The sequence below is a fragment of the Bubalus bubalis genome, chromosome X (genome assembly GCF_019923935.1).
Source record: "Bubalus bubalis isolate 160015118507 breed Murrah chromosome X, NDDB_SH_1, whole genome shotgun sequence".
Classification (NCBI taxonomy): domain Eukaryota; kingdom Metazoa; phylum Chordata; class Mammalia; order Artiodactyla; family Bovidae; genus Bubalus; species Bubalus bubalis.
In genome coordinates this window covers 80,845,233-80,868,252 of record NC_059181.1, presented here as the reverse complement: position 1 = coordinate 80,868,252, position 23,020 = coordinate 80,845,233, and the positions used below count along the sequence as shown (strand labels likewise).

The 23,020-nt window shown below is 37.9% G+C and overlaps 1 protein-coding gene across 1 annotated transcript; it reads right to left on the bottom strand.

Annotated features, from left to right (window-relative positions):
* Positions 1 to 2,278: 2,278 nt before the first annotated feature.
* LOC102399019 (histone H3.3A-like) lies at positions 2,279 to 2,834 on the bottom strand. The gene has a single exon (XM_006080566.4). It carries the CDS (start codon positions 2,720 to 2,722, stop codon positions 2,312 to 2,314), a length of 411 nt encoding a protein of 136 aa, XP_006080628.2. The 5' UTR covers positions 2,723 to 2,834; the 3' UTR covers positions 2,279 to 2,311.
* Positions 2,835 to 23,020: the final 20,186 nt, after the last annotated feature.

Below are 23,020 nucleotides of genomic sequence, written 5' to 3'. Positions count from 1 at the left end.
TTATCCAAATTATATTTTAATTTCTGTTGTTTGGTCTGTGATAGATGTTCTTTAGAATTATGTAGCCTATTTTTAAATATTTGGAAAGTTTCTAGTCATTTATGTTATGGATTTCTAGCTTAATTACACTATGACAGCCTATTAAAAAGTAGAGGCATCCACTGGGATGACCCTGAGGGATGGGATGGGGAGGGAGGTAGGAGGGAGGGTCAAGATGGAGAACACATGTACACCCATGGCTGATTCATGTGAATGCATGGCAAAAAACACCACAATATTGTAAAGTAATTAGCCACCAATTAAAATAAATAAAAACAAAATAAAATAAAGAGCACCGACCCTGAGGCCAGTCAGCCCTGGGTTCCAATCTCAGGTCTGCGAGGATCTTGGGGGTGGTTACATCTGATGAGCCTGTTTCCTCAGCTGTAGTAGGGATAAAAAACCTCCTTTGGGAATTATGGAAGTTGAATGATGGCGAGAATGCAATGGAAATTTCTTGCCTAGTGCAGCACATGAACACAGGGACGGAGGGTGGTGTCTGGAGTGTAGGACTTCTGGGTTTAGACAGGATACCCACGATGAAGCCAGATATTGGGATCTGAAGTGTGTGTGCATGCTCAGTCGTGTCTGACTGTTTGCAACCCCATGGACTGTAGCCCACCAAGATCCTCTGTTCATGGAATTTTCCAGGCAGGAGGACCACAAATCACAGCAGTGATGGGGAAAGCAGGGCCCTGGCAGTCAGAAGATGCTGAGCTCAGCTGTAGAGTAGAACAGCACACAACAGAATATACGGCACACAAAATGGTCCTTTAAAAATAGGTCACTAGTAGCATGCAAGTTACCTCATCAGAAGCCAAACTTACATGAGAAAAAGTCCACCTTTCTTTCTTTTCTGATGACAAACATGATATCTGTGTCAACTGTGGACTGTGTGGAAAATATAAGTATTTAAAGTAGAAAATAACAATTCTGCTTTCTACAAAAAAATTGTCAATATTTTGGTGTATTTCTTAGTCTTTCCTATTTAAACATGCAAATAGATGTGAAAGTACATTTACATATGTTTTTGAGATTATCCAGTCTTGTATCCTGATTTTTTCCCCACTTACCTCCTAAGTGTTTCACCATATCATGAAAACCTTTTGTGTGGATTCTTCATCCTATATTATATATAGTAAATTTACTTATACATTCCCTAACATTTTAACACTAAGATTGCTTTATGTTCCACATGGTAAAAATTCCTGTGATAAACATCTTTCTCATATTAAAAAAAAAAAAAAGAGGCATCACTTTACTGACAAATGTCTATAGAGTCAAAGTGTGGGAATTGGACTTTAAAGAAGGCTGAGCACTGAAGAATTAATGTTTTGAAAATTGTGGTGTTTGAGAAGACTCTTGAGTGTCCCTTGGATGCAAGGAGATCAAACCAGTCCATCCTAAAGGAAATCAATCCTGAGTATTCATTGAAAGGACTGATGCTGAAGCTGAAGCTGACTCACTAGAAATGACCCTGATGCTGGGAAAGATTGAAGGTGGAAGGAGAAGGGGCTCACAGAGGATGAGATGGTTGGATGGCATCACCAACTCGATGAACATGAGTTTGAGCAAACTCTGGGAGATAGTGAAGGGCAGGATAACCTGCTTTGTTACAGTCCATGGGGTTGCAAAGAGTTGGTTGGACATGACTCAGCAACTGAGCAACAACAAAATATCTGTGTGTGTGTGTGTGTATGTGTGTGTGTGTGTGTGCATGCTCAGTCATGTACAAGTCTTTTTTTTTTTTTTATAGTTTAATGTATTTTAATAGCAAACTTACAGGAACAGCACAGAAGACAGACAACATGAAAAACATGTACTTGCACGTAGGGCAACTCAGTTAGAAAAGTATAGTGAGTGGGTGGAATCTACTGTATGATAAAAATGCTACAAACACCACTTAGTTGCAGTCAATAAGAAATTTACTTGTTTTAAAAAAAATCCAAATGCTGGCATTGTCCAGAAAAATTTAACAGGTTTATTTATAATTGTTATAAAGTTGAACTGCTGAAACTTGTTCACTGAAACATTTTGACTTTCATTAATGCTTTATGTCCCCGCATTTATATTAAAAATTCACACACAAATGAAAAAGGAAAAACTGCCAATACCTGATTTCTGTCCCCTATTTTCCACTTGCAATCATATACTTAGGTACCTTTTGACCCCATGGAAAAAAAATATCTAACGTTCAGAACTACCAATAACAGGAAGAAGAGAATTTTTTTTTTTTTTAAAAGAATGAAATGTTTCCCATCATAGTGGATTCTTAAGCACGTTCTCCACGTATGCCGCGTGCTAGCTGGATGTCTTTTGGCATAATTGTTACAGGTTTGGCATGGATAGCACACAGGTTGGTGTCTTCAAAAAGGCCAACCAGATAGGCCTCAGTTGCTTCCTGCAAAGCACCAATAGCTGCACTCTGGAAGCGCAGATCTGTTTTGAGGTCCTGAGCAATTTCCCGCACCAGACGCTGGAAGGGAAGTTTGCGAATCAGAAGTTCAGTGGACTTCTGATAACGTCTAATTTCACGGAGTGCCACAGTACCAGGCCTGTAACGATGAGGTTTATTCACCCCTCCAGTAGAGGGCGCACTCTTGCGAATGGCTTTTGTAGCGAGTTGCTTCCTTGGTGCTTTACCACCGGTCGATTTGCGGGCAGTCTGCTTTGTACGAGCCATGGTATAGAGACCTCCTTACTTACCCCTCTTCTCCTTCGGCTGGAGCTCGGCGAGCTAGAGGCGGTGCTGGCGTTGGAGAGCGACGGCGGCGCGGCGGCGGCTGCGAACACCCATGTACAAGTCTTTACAGTCCCATGGACTGTAGCCTGCCCAGCTCCTCTATTCGTGGAATTTTGCAAACAAGAATACTGGAATGAGTTGTCATTTCCTACTCCAGGAGATATCTATATTTCTCTTTAATTATTGAATGATATTTTCATTGTCTACACAATTCTGGGATGAGAGGTCCCCCCCCACCCCAGTGTGTTCATACAAGAAATAAATGAATTGATCTGTGAAAAATATTTAAACTAGTACCTGGAAAGTAATGTGTCATAGAAGTGTTTGTAGAATAAATTATCTTACATTGTAAGGCTGTTCTTACTTACTGAAAACTAGCCAGTTGACTTCTTTTGATAGTTTACAGTTGCAACAAAGTATATAACTTATTAAAAATACAAGACAGGGTGAAAAACTGCCAAAAAATAAGTTTTTTTTTTTTTTGTTTTTGCTTTTGTTTTTTAAAGCAAATAACTAATTGAGAAAGGGCTTCCCTGGTAGTGCTAGTGGTAAAGAATCTGCCTGCCAAAGCAGGAGACATAAGAGATGCAGATTCAATCCCTGGGTCGGGAAAATCTCCTGGAGTAGGAAATGGCAACCCACTCTAGTATTCTTGCCTGGGGAATCTCACGGACAGAGGAGCCTGATGGGCTACAGTCCATGGGGTCACAAAGAATTGGACATGACTGAAGCAACTTGTGAACTCACACACTAGTTGAGAAGAGGCAGGGATGTGATCAATATATAAGGAGGGAAATAAATCACTAAGGCTTTGTGGAATAAGTGATACTTGAACTAGACCTTGAAGTTTGGATAGGTTTTCAAGAAAAGGAGATGATAGGCAGGGACATATTATGTAGAGGAATAATTCGAATAAAATTTTGAGACAATAAAATGATCTGAGAAACTGGAGGAATAACATGATTTGGCAGGAACATGGAGCATTGGTATGAAAGTAGATACAGAGAAAGCTGGAAAGATATTATGAAGTAATTCTGATGCCAGGCAAAGGAATTTGCTCTTAATTAAATAGGCAAATGAAATCCCTTCCATGACCTAAATATCTAACAGTAGGTGAACACTTTAGTAAATTATAGAATGTCAAATCAGTGGACTATTATGGAATCATTAGATTAGATAATTTGGAGATCATGTAGCAATATTCACAAGTTCTTAAAAGGAAACAAATGAACCAAACAGAATACAAAATTTATGATTAGTAGTAGCTCTGGAAAGTTGTATATTCCTATCAATAAGGACTAGAGGAGAGTGTCATAAAATAAATTGTTTTTAGCAGTAATGATATTGTGAATTATATATTTTCCTCTTTGTTATGTTTTGGCTTGTGTCACAAATAGAATAAAATAAAAAGTAATCGAAATCAGAGCTGTTCTTTAAGAGAATTAACTCAGCTTTGAGATGTGAAATTAGCTGAGATAAATGAAGAACCATTATGAATATAATGAGTTAGTTTAGAAGAGAGGTCATGAGAATTTGCACCACAGTGACACTAAGAAAGGTAGGTAAAAGGCTTGCAGTCCCAGCAAAACTGAAGAGTTCAAGTCTATAGCAATCTGCACAGGTATAAGATATGGGGGAATGAGTAAGGCAAGGGAGATAGCTAGTCAAAGCTGTTTCCCAAGGGTACATTTTTCAACAGAGGCAGAAGGCAGTTTATGAATGATCTGAGAAAGGTATAGTTGATAAAAGGATCTTGTTATTAGATAGAGAAACATAGGAGCACACTTCCAGGGAGAGAAGAAAGAGAAAGCAAAAGACTAAAGATATAAAAGGTAATCTTAAAAACTGAAAAAATTAAAAATCATTTTGGTATTGAATAAGGCTGATAATAGTGATTAATTGTACAAATTAAGCTCACTTGCACCCATATTATAACATTTTTTTTCCCCCTGGTGGCTCAGACGGTAAAGCCTCTGTCTACAATGTGGGAGACCTGGGTTCGATCCCTGGGTCGGGAAGATTCCCTGGAGAAGGAAATGGCAACCCACTTCAGTACTGTTGCCTAGAAAATCCCATGGATGGAGGAGCCTGGTGTCCATGGGGTCGCAAAGAGTTGGACACGACTGAGCGACTTCACTTTTATAACATTTTTATGCATGTGTCATGTTTTAAGTTTTTTTTTTTAATATGGGCCATTTATTGAATTTGCTATAATATTGCTTCTCCTTTTTATGTTTTGGGTTTTTGGCCACACAACACGTGGATATTAACTCCCCAACTTGCACCTCCTGAATTGGAAGGCAAATTCTTAACCACTGGACCACCAGGGAAGTCCCTTGTGTCATGTTTTATAAGACTTTCCTATAGGATCTGCTCTGCCCTACCTACTTCTTTTCTGACATCATTCTCTATTGTTTCCTAGGTTACCCACCGCCCCGTCCCCCTCTCCCCCCCCCCCCCCGCCTTACTCTATTGTAGCAACACTGACCTCCTGGTTATTCCACAAACACACCAAGTAATCTCCTACATCAGTGCTACTATATTTGTTTCTCATTTCCCTGGAATGCTCACCTTGGAGGTATAGTTGTGGCTTAATTTCTTTTCCTTCAGGTGTGTTCCCAAATGCCATCTTGTCTGAGAGGACTTCCCTAGTCACACCTGGTTACTCTCTCACTTTATCCTGCTTCACTTCTATTCAAAACAAATATTACCATCTGTTACTATATTTGAAATTGTCTGTTTATGTGTTTAATGTCAGGGCTCAGTAGAAAGTAAGTCTCATGAAAGCAGTCTGCTTAGTGATCTATCCCTAGAATCTATGATAGTGCTTGCCTGGCACATAGTAGATGCCAAATAAATAGTTATTGAATGAATGAATGAAGTACTTTCTATGACAATCCTGTGAGGTAAGCTGAACAAGTAATGATCTAAGTATCCAATGTCCCCATTTTATGAACAGAGAAACTGAGGTTAGAATGGGTAAGTGACTTGCCCAAAGTCAAGCAGCTTTTACGTGAGAGCTGAGAGCAGAACAAATCCTTTGGCATACGTGTTGAATCCCTATACCAGCTGAACACAAAAGGAAAGCTTATCCTTGGAGATATCATGGGAATGGGAGCAAAAGAGCAGCAGAATGCAAAGATTTTAAAATATAGAGGAAGCAAATTGAGGAAATTCTTATTAAGTAGGAAGACAGTGTATCTAAGGCAACTGGAAAGCAAAATCATGAGAATGATTTTTGAAGAGAATGGGAAGGACAATAGCAAAAAAGGGCAGCTAGAATAACTGAAGCTTAGGAGGAGTTGTAATTCAAGTAGCTTAAATAGAAATTGTTTGAAAATGGTGAAATATCATTTAAAAAAGGAGGAGCCATCTTTTACCTGGAGCATGAGTACAATGGTCTTCTCTGATGGCTCAGCTGGTAAAGAATCCTTCTGCAATGCAGGAGACACAGGAGACTCAGGTTTGATCCCTGGGTCGGTAAGATCCCGTGGGAGAGGAAAATGGCAACCCACTCCAGTATTTTTGCCTGGAGAATCCCATGGACAGAGAAGCACTGTCCATGTCACACCATGACAGAGAAGGTGAACTATAGTCCAAAGGGTCACAAAGAGTCAGACATGACGGAACAACTAAGTACTGCACACACATGGTCATGATGTTGAGAGAAGGAAATTGCATGCACTTTGGCATGAATTGAGGTAATTGTTCTAGAAACAGAAATACTAGTAAAGAAACATTCCTAAAGAGGAATGAGCAGAATTCAATGACTGATAAAATATCTGGAGTGAATGACTAAAATTTATGAGCCTACCCCGAAATATATGGTTTATGCTTTGAGAGAGGCAGGGAAGTTAGAAACAAACTATCACATGAATGCATTTATTCTTTGTCACACTTCTGAGAATAGAGCAGCATGCTGAATATTGAATTTAATTCTGAGATCACAGACCAAATTTTATACCACATAAAATAGAAGAGCCAAGTGGCAGAGCATTAGATATGGATACACTTTTTGGACCATTACATCAGAATAATTTTGTGTCTCTACTTTGTTTAAGGGGACATATTAGAGTATAAATTTTGGTTATATTAACTCAACTTGATTCCTGGCATAGTGATTTTCAAACAGAAAATGAGATTACAGTTCAGCTTTAATATTCACTAATGTTAAATTCGCCTAATTAAAAGACAACAAAATATTTTATAATGGGGAATTATCTCAAGCAAAGTCTTTGATTATTTCTATTTCTGACAATAATTAATAGCAAACAAATAGAGTCTCACACACACACAAATTTTGATGCAATTATATATTTTTAGAACACTGTAACAAACCTCTGGAACACTCATTTGCATTTATATAATTTAAAGTGTCTTGTTATGACCATTTTTCCTAAATACTATGCAAATGGAAGGGTTTCATTTATATTAATAAAGGTGACAGACAGCACACTGTGCCTTGGAACTTATTTGTATTTAACAGCTCAGCCTTATTATTATTATTTGTAATATCACCCATATGGAGGGGAGGTGACACATTCAGAAGATAGTAACTAATATATTCAATCAAAAATGTTTAAACCAATCATACATATAGAATTTAGCTGCCGACAGAAATGCAGGTAGGATATTAAAATATGCAAAGCACTAAACTAGAGCAAACAACTGAACATATATAGAAGGTGTATCTTTTCCACATGCCAAGGTAACTGAGAAACCTAAGAGGAAGGTGACTGTAGATTTGGCACTAGATAGAACAAATAATTGGCTGAAAGCATTTTTGGCATGTGGTTCAGGAGTTGCAGAGAAAATTGGAAGTGGTGGGGGTAACTGTTCATTCATCTTTATATGGAAACTAGTCAACGTACAGAAGAATTGGAAAGATTTCATAAAATGAACCTATCTGTGAACACATAGGACATTATCAGGATCCCATATGCCCTCATAATCCCTTCTAATCACAATCACCACACTCCACCAAGGGTAAAAACCTTGACATCTAACACTTATGTGTTTCTATATGTGATATAAATGGAATCATGTACAACAAACTTTTTGGTTTTGATAGCTTACAGTGAACAAGGTCGGATTCGTGATCTCCAAAGAAGATTTAGCTTTGGGACCAGAGACCAGGCTTGACCACTCAGGGCTCTTGTGTGGCACAAGTTTTATTACAATGGAAAGGGACAGAGAAAGCTTCTGACATAGACATCAGAAGGGGGCGAAGAGTGCCCCACTCGCTAGTCTTTAGTAAGGGAATTATATACTTTTTAATTAGTTATTACAATAAATCAAAAGAATGTCTCAACTTCGTGAAAATTTTACCAGACCCACTCCCACAATTTACATTTTAGGATAACAGGATTAGAATTTAACAATAGAACATCCTACCAGACCCACTCCCATAATCTACATTCTAAAATATCAGGATTAGTCAGAAGGTTTTCAGGAAGGAGAAACTGTCCTCAAGCAGGATACATTGCTGTTATATAATCCCTAGTACAGAGTTTAAAGTGATTTGTTTGTTATGTAATCATCAGTTCCGGGTTTAAAGAAAAAAAAAAATTTTTTTTATGTGACTAAGACTAGGAATGTAGAGAGGGGAAAAAAAAAAAAAAAGTTTGTTCTTTCCTTCTTGAGAATTCCAGACCCCTATCTCCTCCTCAAGAACCCCAGACCCCTCTCTCCTCAGGGACCCCCGGACTTCTTATCAACCTGCCTACTCTCAATTTCTGCTTTTCACTCAAAATTTTGTATATGTGACTTGTACAGACTGTTGTATGTGGTTGTGATTTATTCCCATTGCTCTACAGAACTGCTGTGTGACTATACTACATTCTACTGTTAATGAACATGTGGGTTGTTATAGTCTGGAATAATTATGAATAGAGTTACTATGAACATTTTAGTACATGTCTTTTAGTCAATATGTGTGCTTATTTCTGTTGGATATACCTAGGAGTCTATTTGCTAGGTCTTGGGTGTGCATTTATTCAATTTTAGTAGTTACTGACAAATAATTTTCTTAAATGGTTGTATCAGTTTCACTCCTACTAGCGCTATGAGAGTCCTAATTCCACATCCTGATACTTAGTATTATCATTCTTTGCAAACTACAATTCTGGTGGATGTGTATAGGTAGTTCACTGAGTAATATAGTTGAGTTCCTTAGTCACTTGTGAATTTTCTTTTGTGAGGTTCCTATTCTAGCTTTGATTTTTTTTTCTCTTGGATTCTCTGACCTTTTCATTATTGGCATCCTACAAGAATTCATTATCATTGTCCAACAAATATTCTGGGTAGAAGTCTTTTTTTTATATATATAAGTATTGTAACTATCTTCTGTGAGGGTTTTTTCTGATCTTTTAGTGGTGACTTGACAAACAGCAGTTCTTAATTTTAATACAATCTTAATTATCATTGTTTTATAATACATTATGATGAATGCTTTTTGGATTCTGTTTCAGCAGTCTTTGGCTGCTCCAAGTTTACAAAGATGAATTTATTTTAAATCTGATGTGCAGTCCACTTGGAATTGATTTTTGTGTATAGCATGATGTAGGGATCTAAATATTTTTTCAAACATGAAGATCTCATTCATTCAGTACCATTTACTGAAAAGGTCTTCCTTTGTTCACTGCATTCTAGTGTCATTTTTGCATTAATCAGATGACTATATATACAAGCAGTGTGGGACTGTTTCTGAACCCTAGTTTGTTCAATTGGTTACTTTGTATAAACTTTTACTAATACTACATTTTTTTCCTTATTATAGCTTTATAAGAGACCTGGATTTCTGAAAGTATAAGTCCTCCAGTCTTGTTGATCTGTTTTTTTTTTGTTTGTTTGTTTTATTTTGTTTATAACCATCAACAAAGGCTAAAAGAATGAGGTTTACCTGTCAGCCTCACTATAATGTGTCTTCTCCAAACAATTGCTATTGCATGTTCAAATATTATGAAAATGTGACTAAAAGTGCCAATTTTGGAGGTCATCTCTGAGCTATTAACTTCAAATAGAATTTTATTTCTTTCTAATGCATATAAAAATATATATAATAAACTTAGAATAGGTGAAAAATAATCAGATCAGATCAGTTGCTCAGTCGTGTCCCACTCTTTGCGTCCCCATGAATTGCAGCACGCCAGGCCTCCCTGTCCATTACCAACTCCTGGAGTTCACTGAGACTCACGTCCATCGAGTCAGTGATGCCATCCAGCCATCTTATCCTCTGTCATCCCCTTCTCCTCCTGCCCCCTATCCCTCCCAGCATCAGAGTCTTTTCCAATGAGTCAACTCTTCGCATGAGGTGGACAAAGTACTGCAGTTTCAGCTTTAGCATCATTCCTTCCAAAGAAATCCCAGGGCTGATCTCCTTCAGAATGGACTGGTTGGATCTCCTTGCAGTCAAAGGGACTCTCAAGAGTCTTCTCCAACACCACAGTTCAAAAGCATCAATTCTTTGGCGCTCAGCCTTCTTCACAGTCCAACTCTCACATCCATACATGACCACAGGAAAAACCATAGCCTTGACTAGACGGACCTTTGTTGGCAAAGTAATGTCTCTGCTTTTCAATATGCTATCTAGGTTGGTCATAACTTTCCTTCCAAGGAGTAAGTGTCTTTTAATTTCATGGCTGCAGTCACCATCTTCAGTGATTTTGGAGCCCAGAAAAATAAAGTCTGACACAGTTTCCACTGTTTCCCCATCTATTTCCCATGAAGCGATGGGACCGGATGCCATGATCTTCGTTTTCTGAATGTTGAGCTTTAAGCCAACTATTTCACTCTCCACTTTCACTTTCTTCAAGAGGCTTTTTAGTTCCTCTTCACTTTCTGCCATAAGGGTGGTGTCATCTGCATATCTGAGGTTATTGATATTTCTCCCAGCAATAATAGGCAACACCAAACAAATATGTGTCAGGCTGACTATAAAGAAGGCTGAGCACCAAAGAATTGATGCTTTCAAACTGTGGTGTTGGAGAAGACACTTGAGAGTCCCTTGGACTGCAAGGAGATAAAACCTGTCAATCCTAAAGGGAATCAATTCTGAATATTCACTGGAAAGACTGATGCTGAAGCTGAAGCTTCAATACTTTGGCCACCTCATGTGAAGAGCTGATTCATTGGAAAAGACCTTGATGCTGGGAAAAATTGAGGGCAGGAGGAGAAGGGGGTGACAGAGGATGAGATGGTTGGTTGGTGTCACTAACTCAATAGACATGAGTTTGAGCCAACTCCGGGAGATAATGAAGGACAGGGAAGCCTAGTGTGCTGCTGTACATGGGGTCGCACAGTCAGACATGCCTTAGTGACTGAATAATGACCAATTAAAAATGTTTTGGACAAAAAACAAACAAACAAACAAACAAACCATGCTACTCTTTTTGAAGGAGCTGGGTCAAAAGAGGAGGCTACGGATGAATGCCACATCACTTGGGATGAATACTATAAGCATCATGCTGCAATTACCCCAGACAGTCCCCCACAGCAAAGAACTGTCCAGCCCAGCTGCTGCTGCTGCTGCTAAATCGTGTCAGTCGTGTCAGACTCTGTGCGACCCTAGAGACGGCAGCCCACCAGGCTCCCCTGTCCCTGGGATTCTCCAGGCAATAACACTGGAGTGGGTTGCCATTTCCTTCTCCAATGCATGAAAGTGAAAAGTGAAAGTGAAGTTGCTCAGTTGTGTCCAACTCTTTGTGACCCCATGGACCACAGGCTACCAGGTCCTCCATCCATGGGATTTTCCAGGCAAGAGTACTGGAGTGGGGGGCCATTGCCCGCTCCAGTCCAGCCCAGCACTGTATGGCAAAAATGCCATTGTTGCAAAACCTTCATCTAGAGAACTGAAGGAACCTGGTGGAAAGATAAAAGGAGAACTGAAGATACACAGTTGGAAATAAGGGAGTGTTTTTAGACTAGTAGGGAAAGCTACACAAAATGACTTAAATCAATACTCAGCCTGAAAAGGCAACAGAAGCCCTCAGTCATTTCTTAGCGTTAATCTCCTTGCTACCATGACCACAAGTTCTAAGGAACTTTGCTGCCTTTAAACTTCAGCCTTAAGTTATTACAACAGTTTGCATATTCTTCAGGGACTACCTCAGTCATTCAGACAAGGAAGAAAATAATTCAGTGTGTTTATTCCAACAAAGGAACTATCCTAGTCATTTTGCATATGTAATTCCAAGTGATTCTCACAATAATACCGTGAGGCAGATAATATCATATATTTTTAAATGTGCAGACATTTTAGATAAGTAAAATGGAACTCAGAGGAAATAATTTCCTTTGGGTACAGATATATGATTGTAACTCCTGTCTGTCATGAATAATTCACATTGTAATTGAAAGTAATATACATAATGTATAGGGTATGACTATAGTTTGCAATTAATATTTATATGCCTTGCACTTACCACATGCCATTACAATATTCTGTGTGTTATGTCTTATTATGATTTCCATTTTATATATAAGAAAATTGAAATTCAAAAATGTGAAATTAATTGTATAACGATGTACAGTAATATGTTAGATTCCAAAGTGCTCTTAACCACTACATTGTTAACTTAATTGATGTATGTGTGTAAATGTAATTTATACATCAGGAAGAAATACGAATACTCTTACTCCAAAATTCAATCTAGAAGCAATTTAAAGAAATTATGTCTTTAGCACTGTAGATAATAATAACAGAGAGTAGTTTTCATACTTAATGTTAATATGTTTTAAACTTCTTACCAACAGGAAATATATGAATTCATGTGGGATTTGTTTTTTGATAATACGGCTTAAGCTTTTTAGAGATTCTCTAATCTGAAGTTGTGAAATCTCTTGGACTGAAAGCTTTCATGAGCACAGTTACTTTTATTAGCTAATCAGAGTCATGCAAAACTACTTGGAATAACATATAAGTAATTTCTCTCAATTATTTAACTTTATTCCTCATAATAGAATCACAGAGCAACAGCCTTTCTTTGGAGATTATGACTGTCAATATCTTCTCTAGACTTGAGTGTTTAGAGTAACAGCTTTCAAGTGTGGATTATTTGAATTTGACAGTAATTGTTCATGTTTTAGCAAAATTCTTTTGGAAGCAATAAGAAATTGCTTCTCTGATCTATTGGCAAGTAGAAATTTCTTTCAATTTACTTCTAACAGTACTTTTGAGCCCTCAAAATTCTGTACATAATTTTATGAATAAGAAAAATGTCAAATTTCATTTTAAGTACTCTAATGTTGAGTACCAAAAAGATCATTCTTTGCATTTCTGATGTACCATTGATTTACACAGCATACTGAGCACGGGTGAAAGATTTTTGTAGCTGTTTTAAAATTATTATATACATATTATCTAAAATTTAAACATTATGTATATATTAAAATGATATTTTAAAGATTTTAAAAATATTATGTATATAATTCTTTTACTGAGGTCTAATTTACCCACCATAATATTCAGCCATTGTAAATGCTCAATTCAAAAATGTTTAGTAAGCTTACAGAGTTGTTCAATCATTAATACAGTCTGTTCTAGAATATTTTTGTCACCTCAATTAGCCATTAATCTTCACTCCCACCTTCAGAAAATCACTGATCTTGTATCTGCTTCTATGGATTTGTCTTTTCTAAACATTTAATACAAATGAAATTATACACTATGTGTTTTTTATGTTTGAACTATTTCACTAAGTATAACATTTTCAAGGTTCAACCATGTTGTAGTAAGTTTCAGTACTTCATTTCTTTGTGTTTTTAGTCACTAAGTCATGTCCAACTCTTTTGTGACCCTATGAACCGTAGCCCACCAAACTCCTTTGTCCATGGGATTTTCCAGGCAAGAATACTGAAGTGGGTTGCCATTTCCTTCTTCATGGGCTCTTCCAGACCCAGGGATTAAACTTGTGTCTCCTGTATTGCAGAAGGATTCTTTATTGCTAAGCTACCAGAGAAGCCCTCCATCTCTTTTTCCTCTATCTTTCTTTGTCTTTCTCTTCTGTGCTGTGTGGCTTATGGAGTCTTGGTGCTACAGTAAGGGGTTGGGCCTGAACCTCTGAGATGGGAGCCCTGACCAGATGTTGGATCACCAGAGAACTCCCAACCCCATGGAACGTTAATTAGTGAGAACTCTCCCAAAGGCCTCCATCTCAGCACCAAGCGCAGGCCACACCCAAAGGCCAGCAAGATTCTGTGCCAGATGCCTCACACCAGACCATTAGCAAAATAGGAACACAACTCTGCCCATTAGCAGACAGACTGCCCAAAACCATACCTAATCCGTAGACACTCCAAAACACACTACAGGACAAGGCACTGCCCTTCAGAGACAAGATCCAGCTCCACCCACCAGAGCACAGGCACAAATCCTCCCAACCAGGAAACCTTCACAAGGCACTGGTCCAACTCACCCAGTGGGTCAGACTCCACAAATAAGAAGAACTATGACCTTCTAGACTGCAGAAAGGAGGCCTAAAATCAGACTTTATATGAAATGTAGCCTAGGTGAATCCTGAATTGTCATTTCCTTTCTGCAAGAATTTTGCATAATGAAAAGAGGCAGTTCTAGTGTTAATATTATAAATAACAATAGATTAGAGTGTTTACTTTGAATATCAGAATTGATATGCTAACTTTTTATAATCTTAAAAGGGGTCATATTTCATTTGTCAAATAGATATGGTATATGGTTTCAGAAAAGATGCACGAGTGAGGATAAAATATGACAGCATATAAAGAAACAAACACAATTATAAAAAAAAATGTATTTTTTTCTTCCTTCAAATATTAGCAGATTTTTATGCCTTCAGATTTTTTTTTTTGACATTTTCACATTAATTAAAAACAAACTTCAACATTACTTTAAAAAGAAATATGTATTTTTAATCTAGAACGTTAAAAGAGCTGAAATTGACAAAAGAAACCTAAACATATATAAAGCTTAAAGAACAATTTACTTAGGGTTAAACAAAATTAAACGGAGAAGGCAATGGAACCCCACTCCAGTACTCTTGCCTGGAAAATCCCATGGATGGAGGAGCCTGGTAGGCTGTAGTCCATGGGGTCGCTAAGAGTCGGACACTATTGAGCGACTTCCCTTTCACTTTTCACTTTCATGCATTGGAGAAGGAAATGGCAACCCACTCCAGTGTTCTTTCCTGGAGAATCCCAGGGACGGGGGAGCCTGGTGGGCTTCCGTCAATGGGGTCGCACAGAGTCGGACACGACTGAAGCGACTTAGCAGCAGCAGCAAACAAAATTAAAAATTCAGTTTTCAATTCTACAGCCAAATAATTCCTTTTAAAAATTCAATCATTCATAAAATCAAATAGGAATAGTGTTTTGAGGCTCTTTAAAATTTAAAAATGAAATCCTGGTATTCACATATAGCACCTAAAATTTATAACTACTTTAGCATTTTCATTTTGGCCTAAACGTTCTTTTTAGCTAAAACATGTAACCAAATATAAGGACAGACAAATCTATTGTATTTGCTGTTATTTTCCCATCCAAACAGCATCATGTTCAGGCTGAAATTGGTTTATTTAATTTAAAATATAATGTTTGGACAAAATCAACAGCATGTTTACTAAATCAACCATCAAAATTTTAGAGATAGATGAGTTAATTAGTTGAAGAAAAGGACTAATTTCCCACTTTCAATGAGAATAAATGTGTTCACTTTCCAGTAGCTCATTAACAAAGTTTGGAATTCAGAATATTTTCTCATTCAAGGGGAAAAAGCTTCCAATGAGATTTACTTCTTGGCTTTTGTTAATTTAAAAGGATGATATTAGGCAATGAAATTCATTTCATTCCCCACAGTATCATATTATAAAAATGTATTTTCTGACAGAGAATGAGCAGACTTTCAAAATTTTATGATTCATGCTGTAGACAGAAATGCTTAAATGAAAGGGCAATTAAACATTTTATGAAATAGACATATGAAGAAAAATGGTGATATCCCCTTTCTCTAATGCTACTCTGGAAATTGTGGCTCAGGTTTTTATTTATTTTTCTTCTTCTTTGTCTCCTTCTCCTCCTCCTCCTTTTCTTCTTTTTCTTTTGTTGTTTTCACAAGCAGTAGCTAAGATAAAGCAGCAGTAGGCCAAAGATGTATTTTTATGTTTTATTGCAAGATGAAAATCCCTGTATTATTTTATATGAAATATTTTGTACTTTAGTTTAAAGATGGTTAAGAAAATAAGAGATTGAGCCCTGGTCCAAGTGGCAACATAGGAGGCTCTTGAAATTACCTCTTTCATAAAAACACCAAATCTATAGCTACAAACAGAACAATTTCCTCAGAAAGAAATCCAGAAAACACTTGAGTGACTTCTACATATCAAATGAGAATATACTCACCCTGATATGGGTAAGAAAAACTGAGGCACACTCTGCCTATAAACCCTACTCCCAGAACAGCTATGTACAATCAGGAGGAAACTCATAACTCCCAGCTTCTTCTTAAAGAGCAAGAGGCTTGGATCAAACATCTAGTGCCCCAACTTTTAAGAATTACACATGTGGAATAGATCCCACAAAATGCATAGCTCTGTAAACCAACAGGGCTTGCATCCATAATAATCACAAGACTGGAACAAATGAAAAAAAAGTTCTTAATGTGCTCACAAGGATTCCCTGTAAGTATTCTTCAAGGTCTTAGCACAGAGGGTGCAAACAGAAACACCATCTCCTAGTCTTGCCTTGAAAAAGGCCTATTTGCATACTTCAAAAGCTGCTGCTTCAGGGTTACGACTGATTGAGACTTCTTAACCCAGGTATCAAAGTTTGTCACAAACTTTGAAAAGGTTACACTTTGTGTCTTTTCCTGTCTCAGTACTGTTCTGTCTCCTTGAAGATTTGTAGCATCAGGTAAAAACACTCTTGGCATTGATGTTGGCACTGCCATGAAGGAGCACCATCAGAAATGCAGAAATGGCAGATGTATAGTTTCATGTGAGAACCTTGTAAATAAAAATAACAAACATTTGGTGAACGCTTACCATTTTAGGTTATGCAGGGAGATCAAACCAGTCAATCCTAAAGGAAATCAATCCTGAATATTCACAAGAAGGACTGATGCTGAAGCTCCAATACTTTGGCCACCTGATGCAAAGAGCCGACACATTGGAAAAGAGTTGCTGATTCTGGGAAAGATTGAAGGCAAGAGGAGAAGGCGATGACAGAGAATGAGATGGTTGGATGGCATCACTGACTCAGTGGACATGAGTTTGAGCAAACTCTGGGAGAGAGTGAAAGACAGGGAAGCCTGGCGTGTTGCAGTCCATGGCGTTGCAAAAAATCAAACACGACTTAGTGACTGAAGAACAACAAATATATATATATACACACACACACACACACACATATATATATATATATATATATATATATATACTCAAATCTGTTAAGAAATAATAAAAACACTTTCCCTAATTAATAGTGGATTATCAAATAATAGCAATACTAAGAAGAAGATGTGCACTTAGTCATTCAGTCATGTCCAACTCTTTGCAACCCCATGTACTATAGCCCACCAGGCTCCTCTGTCCATGGGGATTCTCCAGGCAAGAATACTGGAGTGGGTTGCCATACCCTCCTCCAGGGATTTCCCAACCCAGGGATCGAACCCAGGTCTCCCACATTGCAGGTGAATTCTTTACTTTTTGAGCCACCAGGGAAGACCATGAGAAGAAGACATTGAGTACTAAATATTCATCAGATATGTTATATGAATTACTTTATCTGATTTTATTTATTTTATTTATCTGATATTACTTCCTCTATCATCCTCATTTCCTTTCTTCCTTCTGTTTCTGTTCCCACAACAGATATCCCTCTCCCCTCAGAACATCTTTTCATTGTGTACACAACACAATAAGTATGTTTTACCTTTTGTTCTGAAGCAGATGGCATCTTTTCCCTACTTAGCCCCATTTGCAGCTTTTGAAGTACGCAAATAGGCCTTTTTCAAGGCAAGACTAGAAGATGGTGTCTCTGTTTGCGCTCTCCGTGCTAAGACCTTGAAGAATAGTCACAGGGAATCCTTGTGAGCACATTAAGAACTGTTTCTTCATTTGTTCCAGGCATAGAGAGGTTAAATTACTTGCTCTTGTTATAGAGTTTGGGAATAGTCAGGCTTTTTTGACCCCAAGAGTCAGGTTTCAGAGCTGTACACCCAATTATACTCCTGACTCTTAACGACAATAGATGGACATGTCAATCAATGGAAATTAGAGTGAATAGGATTGGGAAAGGTGTGGTCACTTAAAGCTGTCAGACTCATTTTAAATTTCCCATGAGAACAGTTTTGTGGATTTTCAGAAGTTATTGGAGGATATATATTTTGAGGAAGAGTAGTTCCCTGTTGACACATCCTTTGTAATTTGTATAAATGTAAAGTGAAGTCGCTTAGTTGTGTCCGACTCTTTGCCACCCCATGGACTGTAGCCTACCAGGCTCCTCCATCCATGGGATTTTCCAGGCAAGAACACTGGAATGGGTTGCCATTTCCTTCTCCAGAAGATCTTTCTGACCCAGGGATTGAACCCAGGTCTCCCAAATTGTAGACAGATGCTTTACCGTCTGAGCCAGAGAATCTCATCTCCATCTATAGGTTGGAGCCTGAGTTGGTTTGTATCAAAATGAATAGGTTTGGATAAGATGATTCCTAAATTTCCTATGTGAGCTAATTGCTATTCTCCGATTCTCTGAACACTTAACACGGCACCATAGACCTTTGGATGCAGTTGTATCTTACTATCTGATTGATGCAAATGAAAGAACAGATGATGTCCTGAAACCCAGATTCATCTTAATTTCTAAAGTGATTTTCCTCCCAGTTTTATTGAATTATAATTGATCTACAGCACCATGTAAGTTTAAGGTGGCTAGCACAATGATTTGACTTATATTTGCTGTGAAGTTTAGCTAACATTCATTATTTCATATAGATACAGAAAAAAAAGGTTTTTTTTTTTTCTTCTGACAAGAGCTCTTAGGATCTATGCTCCTAACAACTTTCTTTCTTTCTTTCTTTTTTTTTTTTTTTTTTTTGATGTATCAAAAATCACTTTCTCTTTTTTCCTTTTTTTTTAAATATTTATTTTAATTGGAGGCTAATTACTTTACAATATTGTAGTGGATTTTGCCATACATTGACATGAATCAGCCATGGGTTTACATGTATTCCCCCATCCTGAACCCCCTTCCACCTCCCTCCCCATCCCATCCCTCTGGATCATCCCAGTGCATCAGCCCCGAGCACCCTGTCTCATGCATCAAACCTGGACTGGTGATCTGTTTCACATGTGATAATATACATGTTTCAATTGTATTCTCTCAGATCATCTCACCCTCGCCTTCTCCCACAGAGTCCAAAAGACTGTTCTGTACATCTGTGTCTCTTTTGCTGTCTCGCATATAGGGTTATCGTTACCATCTTCCTAAATTCCATATATATGCGCTAGTATACTATATTGGTGTTTTTGACTTACTTCATTCTGCATAATAGGCTCCAGTTTCATCCACCTCATTATAACTAATTCAAATGTATTCTTTTTAATGGCTGAGTAATATTCCATTGTGTATATGTACCACAGCTTTCTTATCCATTTGTCTGCCAATAGACATCTAGGTTGCTTCCATGTCCTGGCTATTATAAACAGTGCTGCAATGAACATTGGGGTACATGCGTCTCTTTCAATTCTGGTTTCCTCGGTGTGTATGCCCAGCAGTGAGATCTCTGGGTCATATGGCAGTTCTATTTCCAGTTTTTTAAGGACCCACACTGTTCTCCACAGTGGCTGTACTAGTTTGCATTCCCACCAACAGTGTAAGAGGGTTCCCTTTTCTCCACACCCTCTCCAGCATTTATTGCTTGTAGATTTTTGGATAGCAGCCATTCTGACTGGTGTGAGATGGTACCTAATTGTGGTTTTGATTTGCATTTCTCTGATAATGAGTGATGTTGAGCATCTTTTCATGTGTTTGTTAGCCATCTGTATGTCTTCTTTGGAGAACTGTCAGTTTAGTTCTTTGGCCCATTTTTTGATTGGGTTGTTTATTTTTCTGGAATTGAGCTGCAAGAGTTGCTTGTATATTCAAATATATCATATAACAGTGTTAACTATAGTCATCATGGTATACATTACATCTCCAGCACTTAAAAAAAAATTATTTATTTATTGTTGACTGTGCTGAATCTTCATTGCTGTGCAGGCTTTTCTCTAGTTGCAACAAGAGGGGGCTACTCTCTAGTTGCAGTGTACAGGTTTCTTATTGCAGTGGCTTCTCTTATTGGGAAGCATGAGCTTTAGGGCATGCCAGCTTCAGTAATTGAGCACATGGGCTCAGCAGTTGTAGTTCCCAGGCTCTAAAGCATAAGCTCAATAGTTGCGGAGCAGGGGCTTCTCATTGCCATGGTTTCTCTTGTTGCAGAGTAAGGCCTCTAGGGCACGTGAGCTTTAATAGTTGTGGCATGTGGGCTCAGTAGTTGTGGTTCGCAGGCTGTAGAGCACATGCTCAGTAGTTGTGTTGTGGTACACAGGCTTAGTTGCTCTGCAGCATGTGAGATTTTCCCAGATCAGTGATTGAACCCATATCTACTGCACTGGCAGGCAGATTCTTTACCATTGACCCATCAGGGTAACCCCTCCAGTACTTATCTTATAAATGGAAATTTATACCTTTTGACCACTATCATCCAATTCTTGCAACCCCATGTTCCCTCCATCTCTAGTAACCACAAATCTGATATCTTTTTCTATGAGTGTTCATTTGTTTTAGATTTCACATATAAGTGAGATCATACTGGGTTTGTCTTAGAATAAATAGTGTTTGGTTTTCGAGTATTCTCTTTTTGCATTCGGCACACCAAGACTGAACAGAAGAGAATGTGTCACACAATATCATGCAGTGGATATTTAAACATAATGCCAGGCTGTTGAGGGAATATGCTATGTGTTTCCAGAAAGTATGGGAAATCACTTTCATCAGAAAAAAAGTGAAACTGTGCATTGAGTATTTGGCACAGTAATCAGGTTGCAATCTTTTGTTCTGGTTGATCCAAACAGCTGTGGAGGGAACTAGATAGGAACCTTGGAGAATGTACTTTCAGGCTGCATTGCTTCTTTAATGATACAGGGCAGAGCTTGGCAAATCTAAGCCAATTGCAGGAGCTAAGAGACATTAAAAAAAATAATACAGTAGTATAACAAAATGATATTGAGTACTTTGCTACTTTCTATATACTTTGAACTTTTGTATAAGATTGACACTTTCTCTAAGATTGACAATGTCTCTTATTTAAATATATTGTGAAACACACCTATCATTAATCTGTATGGTCCTAGAGGAGGCCTGTTGCTGGGTATACTTTTAAATTAGTGATTTAATTTCTTTCATGCTTATATGTATCTACAGGGTTTTTAAAAATATTGAAACCATTTTTGATATATGTATTTTCTAGGAAATTGTTCATTTAATCTAAATTGTCAAATTTAGTAGTATAAGGGTGCACAGAGTTGTCTTATCTTTAATCTGAAATCTATTTTTGCTTGCTGTCTTTTCCATTCTTAGTATTGCTTATTTATTTACTACATTTTGACATGTTTGTCCATTTTATTTTGCAAAGAACTAACCCTTGATTTTTGTTTTGTTAAGTATATTTTATTTAAGAAGTATCTGCTATACTTATCTTTATTTTATCTTTTCTTTTATTGATTTCTGTTTTTGTTGTTCTTTCTTTAACTTCTTGAGTTAAACACTGTAGCAGGTAAAGCTAACTTTCCACTAAAGATTTCTTCTCTCCTTCTACAGTGTAGAGTTGTTGCTAATGTGTATCTGCCCAACTAGGGATAACAGTAACCTGTCACTCATATGTAGTTTCCTCCAATGGAATGTCAGCAGAAGTTAATCTTTTGGACCAAAAGGATTGACTATCACATGTAGGGTGCACTGGGCTTCTCTGGTGGCTCAGCAGTAAAGAATCCGTCTGCAATGCAGGAGATGCAGGAGACCTGGGTTCGATCCCTGGGTCAGGAAGATCTCCTGGAGGAGGGCATGGCAACCCACTCCAGTATTCTTGCCTGTACTATCCCACAGACAGAAGAGCCTGGCAGGCTACAGTCCATAGGGATGCAAAGAGTCGGACATGACTGAAATGACTTGGCACAAATTGATGCATTATCATGTATTCTTTGCTTAATGAAGTGTCTAGATATGGATTCTAAAATTTCAAATTTGTGCAAGCTTTAATTTTTTGGTACTCTTTCCCTCCTTGGTTTCTAATTATATTCCATGGTATTTACAGAATATGGTCTGTATTATGTCAATATGTTGTACTATGTTGAGATAGGTTTTTTGATCCCATATATGTTCATGGGAAATAGATGGGGAAACAGTGGAAACAGTGTCAGACTTTATGTTTTTGGGCTCCAAAATCATTGCAGATGGTGACTGCAGCCATGAAATTAAAAGACACTTACTCCTTGGAAGGAACGTTATGACCAACCTAGATAGCATGTTCAAAAGCAGAGACATTACTTTGCCAACAAAGATCTGTCTAGTGAAGGCTATGGTTTTTCCTGTGGTCATGTATGGATGTGAGAGTTGGACTGTGAGGAAAGCTGAGTGCTGAAGAATTGATGCTTTTGAATGTGGTGTTGGAGAAGACTCTTGAGAGTCCCTTGGACTGCAAGGAGATCCAACCAGTCCATTCTAAAGGAGATCAGTCCTGGGTGTTCTTTGGAAGGAATGATGCTAAAGCTGAAACTGCAGTACTTTGTCCACCTCATGCGAAGAGTTGACTCGTTGGAAAAGACTCTGATGCTGGGAGGGATTGGGGGAAGAAGGAGAAGGGGACGATAGAGGATGAGATGGATGGATGGCATCACCAACTCGATGGACATGAGTTTGAGTGAACTCCAGGAGTTGGTGATGGATAGGGAGGCCTGACATGCTGCGATTCATGGGGTCACACATGGGGACACGACTGAGCAACTGAACTGAACTGATGTTCAATTTTCATAATGTTCCATGTATGCTTGTATAGAAAGTGTTTTCTAAATTTTATGTGTCAGATTCTGTGTATGGAGATAGAAAAAAGCACTTTGTGTGTGGTATTCTAACATTATATATGCTTACTAAACGTGTGTTAATTCTAACTTTTCTTATAATGTTATACAAATTTTCTCCTCTCATTTTTTTTTTCTCCTCTCAGTAATTTTT